The 4,866-nt window shown below is 41.0% G+C and overlaps 2 protein-coding genes across 2 annotated transcripts; both read right to left on the bottom strand.

Moving 5' to 3' along the window:
* Window positions 1-1,235, bottom strand: LOC122020474 (momilactone A synthase-like). The gene is made up of 2 exons (XM_042578418.1): window positions 1,124-1,235; window positions 1-1,020 (listed from the first exon to the last, which is right to left on the bottom strand). Exons 1-2 carry the CDS (start codon window positions 1,159-1,161, stop codon window positions 258-260), a joined length of 801 nt encoding a protein of 266 aa, XP_042434352.1. The 5' UTR covers window positions 1,162-1,235; the 3' UTR covers window positions 1-257.
* A 1,737-nt stretch (window positions 1,236-2,972) lies between these two features.
* On the bottom strand, window positions 2,973-3,850 carry LOC122020469 (ethylene-responsive transcription factor 5-like). Its single transcript, XM_042578414.1, has one exon. It carries the CDS (start codon window positions 3,800-3,802, stop codon window positions 3,056-3,058), a length of 747 nt encoding a protein of 248 aa, XP_042434348.1. The 5' UTR covers window positions 3,803-3,850; the 3' UTR covers window positions 2,973-3,055.
* Between the last annotated feature and the right edge of the window lie 1,016 nt (window positions 3,851-4,866).

The raw sequence follows: 4,866 nt of genomic DNA, 5'->3' as shown, positions 1-4,866 counted from the left end.
TAAATTAATTATCTTTAAAATTAATCAGGTAAACTAAATATCTCATACAACTTAAAAAAAAATATATTTGCCCTTCTCTTTTAGTGAGGATGAGCACTAATAATGTGGAGCCTCCAAATGAATACTCTGAACTGCCCCAGAGGGTGACCATTAATTGATCAAGATCCATATGTGATAGAGGTTTCTAATCTTGCCTCAGGTTTCCTGCATGAGCATCTAGCGATGGAGAAATTCACTCTGGGTAGCTTCGGCTCCATCTACCCCTTGGCGATGGTGAAGCCTCCGTCCAACAGCAGATTGACGCCGCTCACGTACCTAGACTCGTCGCCGGCGAGGTACGCCACCGCCTGCGCCACGTCCTCCGCTCCCAGCCTCACTCCTTTCAGGTTGGCCGACCTCTCAATCGTGGCCTCAAAGGCCTCCTTGTCTAAGTCAAACGATGCCATCGCCAGCGGCGTCGCCACCACGTGCGGCGACACGCAGTTGACCCGAATCCCGTGATTGCCCAGCTCGGCCGCCGCGCTCCTCATCAGCCCCACCACCGCGTGCTTCGAGCACGTGTATGCGTGCGGCACCAATAATCCTGCAATAGTCGACGCGGTGCTCGCGGTGATTACGATGCTCCCCTGCCTCGCCGGCGTCATCACCCTCGCCGCGTGCTTGGTGGTCAGGAACACCCCCGTCACGTTCACCGACATCAACCGCTGGAAGTCATCCACCTCGCAGTCCGGGAACGTCTTCTGCCACGGTCCCGCGACGCCGGCGTTGCTGAACATGACGTCGAGCTTCCCGTGCCGGGCGACGGCGGCGTCGACGGCGCTTGCCACGTCGGACTCCTTGGTGACGTCGCAGTGGACGTAGGAGGCGGTGTCCGGGCCGAGTGAGTCGCACAGAACGCGGCCTTTGTGGTCTTGGATGTCCGCCACGACTACTCGAGCGCCGAGGCGGGCGAACAGCTTGGCGGTGCACTCGCCGAGGCCGCTCGCCCCGCCGGTGATCAAGGCCACCTTCCCTTCGAGCCTATTTATGCAACAAAAGCAAGATTGAAGCAGGAATCTGAAGTCATGAACATGAAAATTGAAGAAAAATGAGGAATTAATCAAATGGTTTGACAAATAATGACCTTTTTGCTACAGAGGAGAGAAGGAAGGAGCTTGCCATACTGTGTTCAACAGATGTTAATGTCCCAACGATCAGTGCATCTTGCTACTGCCATCGTGCCTTTTTATACAAACTCATGCTTGATAATTGATCTAATTAACTCGTGTTTCTCACTTCAAAATATCACGAAGAACGACTGCACAAGTCATCTGAGTTGATATGTGGTGAGATGCTTGTCACATTAGGTCTCCTAATCTCTGTGCAACTCATTCCACCTGCCGCATGCTCACTCTGGATACTATGATTTACTTCTCTCGTCACGAATAATTTCATTTTTTGTCACAAAATATCACAAAGAACAAATGACCGTGCTTCTCATTAATGCTTGGAGGACTAGTCCAAAAGGAACATTACTCTAGAACAATAATTCAATTGGTTAGACAGGTTAGTTTGGACAGCCATTTAATTTATTGATGACGAATATCTTGTGTTAAATCTTGTGTTTTGATTATTCTTAAGGAAAAAATTATTTTACAAGAGATAATGTGCAACATCTTCTTGTTGTCTTGTCGGTATCAATCTTTACTCCAATCATTGTCATGCTTCATTATAATAATTTGAAAAGGCACTGTCGGAATTTTTTAAAATAAATAAATAAAATTATAGAATAAAATTCATTGACTAATCAAATAAATTTGAAAATTAAATAATCATTTCAACAAATTTAGTTAAATTTAAATGGGTAAAAATAAAAAAGACCATTTTTTTAGAACCATAGAAAAGCGTACTACTTTGAGTTTTTTAAATATCGGACTGCTCTTCAATATTATTTAATATTATTATCTTTTACCTAATTTTTGAACGGTATACAAAACTATAGCGGTTATACATGTTATAGTAAATATAATTTCATAGTTAATAGGATATGAATGTTAAATGAATTGGTTAAATCCATATTATAATAATTGCAATTTTATAGCTACTCTAATATAATTATTAAATGAATAAATAGAATTTATATTATAACAAATTATTATTCAATAGTTACTCAAGCATGAATTTTACATTATAGCTGCTATAATATTTTTAAATAGATTATGATCGAGTCACAATTTAGTTAAAAATAATGTTATTAAATACTATTAGAGAATAATTAAGTAATGTTATACGATTGAATAACAAAGTAGAATATCCTTTAATAAAAAAAATTAAAATGAGCCGTTTAAATTGATTTAGCCAGGTTAATTTATTAAATAAGCTTTAAAAAATATAAACAGCGATTTCATTGACTAATCTATGTTGGCTTAAACATTCAAGTTGATTGAGTCAACTTAGACATTAAACTTAACCAATTGAACAGTTGGTCTGGAACTCATTCAATTCGATTGCGATTTGCTTGTTGTAGCCACATGGGCGTTGAATAAGACCGATTTGCTTGTTGTAGCCACATGGGCGTTGAATAAGACAAATACGCACATTCAAGTCGCTTATTTATTACAAATAAATTATTCTTTTAGAGAAAATTATGTTTTCGATCTTATAACTTACAATTTTTTTTTAATTTTAAACGTGTTACGTGTCAATTTACATTTCTAATCCTGTAACTTATAATATTTTTAATTTTCAATCCTTTTTTCTATAAAATTAAAATTTTTTAACTGAAAATATTGAATTATAAATTGAATTGGAGGATTTTGATTTTTATGATTCATGTACTTTTTATATTCAACTATGGATATTTTTCGTTAAAAAATTTCAATTTTAGAAGAAAAAAAAAATCGAAATTGAAAATATTATAAATTACAAGACTAAAAATGTAAATTGACTTATAACAAGACTAAAATTAAAAAAAAAAATCAAAATTATAAGACTAAAAATAAAATATTCTCGATTTTTTATTACAAATGATTTACTTTTTGTTTTCGTCGGTTAATTAAATTTGATTTTTCAACTCTCAGCAGTTCACTAGCAATTGGGCGAAGAACCGCGGCGAAATCGGCGACGGCGGCGGCACGCCGAACAACCCGCCCGTGCTCTCCTCCACATCCCACGCGCTGCTCCAGCTCGAAGGCGACAAGGGTCGGACCAGGAGGAGGTCGTCGACCGCCTCCGCATGCGCCGATCGCTCCTTCTTCACCTTCCTCGATTCCTCCGTCTCCGTCGATCTTTTCCTTTTCGCCGCCGATGCCGGAGACGGAGGCGGCGTGGGAGAGAGGGGATCCGCCGATTGTCCTGCGGAGCAGCCGATCTCGTTGGGGAAGTTGAGGATGGCCTTGCGGCCGCGCATCTGGAAGGCGGCGCGGTCGTAGGCTCGGGCGGCGTCCACGGCGGCGTCGAAGGTCCCCAGCCAGACGCGAGAGCCACGGCGACTAGGGTCGCGGATCTCCGCAGCAAACTTGCCCCACGGGCGCAGGCGGACGCCGCGGTACCGCCGTCCGGAGGGGGCGCGATCCTCCTCCGCATAGGAAGCCCGGTCGATGTTTCGGGAGGGGGGTACGGCGACGCTGAGGGAGGACGATGGATCTGAGGTCGAAAGCGTCGGATCGGGAGCGGCGAAGCTGATCATGGGGGCGGCCGGCGAGGGGAAGCGGAAGGATGCAGTGTCGAAGGAAGGCGCCTGAGGGAGGTCGGCGAGGAGGTGCTCGCGGATGAGATCGAGCACCGGATCGCCGCCGGAGCTCCCGCCGAGAAGTGAGTTCATACTAAAATTGGTAAAGTGTAGATAAAGACGAAACAGAAAGGCATGAACTCGGCGAAGAGAAGACACCTTTATGCGGGGGGTATTTAAAGAAATAAAATGATTTTCTTAAAAATAAAAATGGTACGGGAAATTAGTGGGACCGGATCTTCGTCGCGACTTAGCTCACTCACTATGGAGAACAGTATACGAATCGGTCATGAAATTGTGGACTTAGCTCACTTTGCAGAATAGGAAGCGGTTTTCGAATCGTTACGTACTTATGTGGATGTGGTCCACTAAATCAACCCGGGCTCAGCTAATTATTTGGGTCAATGGAGATCTAGAGGAGCAATATAATAAATGATATGCACCAGGAGCAATTGTTGGATCTGAATGGAGTGAATATGGGGGGGGGGGAAATCTCATTCTTTAATTAAAAAATAATAATCTTTGTTTATGTTTAGGATGAAAAAGAAAAACGAATTTAATGTGTTCCCATCGATTCAATCCATCCTAGCAGATACATCGACAATTTACTTAGTTTAATTTCAAAATTCCGTGCGAATCAATCCAATCGGAGGATCTCTGCAACTTGATGACGAATACGGCATTCACATCGATAAAGATACAAGAGACGAAATTAATAAGCAAAGCAGACAGATGCTCAATGTACGTGTTCCTTTCATGTCACTCTCGCATCTCTTGCCTCTTACCTCTTACCTCTTACCTCTTACCTCTTCCACTAAAGGATAAGATCTTTCTTTTTTTTAAATATATATTTAAAAATAAAAATATATAAATATGACGGAGGTAGATAAGTAGATAGAGAACTAAAATAAATTTCGAGGAAATAAGATTCGACGACAAAATCTAGTTGTACCAATTTAGATTAGATTAAAGAGTACATATTGAGTGGTCAATTAAACCTCAGTTTGAAATAATTGACGGATGATTTATATTCAGATAAAGATGAATGTGATGAATGTCATAGAAATATTACGGAAAAGAAATCTGTTAATATTTTTTTAATAAAATTTTATTGTGATTTTTAATAATAGAATTTTGTTATTATTTTTCATAATAAA

This window comes from Zingiber officinale, chromosome 9A (genome assembly GCF_018446385.1).
Source record: "Zingiber officinale cultivar Zhangliang chromosome 9A, Zo_v1.1, whole genome shotgun sequence".
Lineage (NCBI taxonomy): Eukaryota > Viridiplantae > Streptophyta > Magnoliopsida > Zingiberales > Zingiberaceae > Zingiber > Zingiber officinale.
Note: the sequence above shows the minus strand (reverse complement) of the source record. Positions and strands in the feature narration are given on the sequence as shown.

Excerpts from the sequence above, each read along its gene's own strand:
- LOC122020469 (XM_042578414.1), bottom strand. The coding sequence starts at position 3,802 with ATGAACTCACTTCTCGGCGGGAGCTCCGGCGGCGATCCGGTGCTCGAT.
- LOC122020474 (XM_042578418.1), bottom strand. The coding sequence starts at position 1,161 with ATGGCAAGCTCCTTCCTTCTCTCCTCTGTAGCAAAAAG. Across the intron at positions 1,021-1,123 it reads CTCTCCTCTGTAGCAAAAAG|GCTCGAAGGGAAGGTGGCCT; the intron begins GTCATTATTTGT and ends TTGCATAAATAG.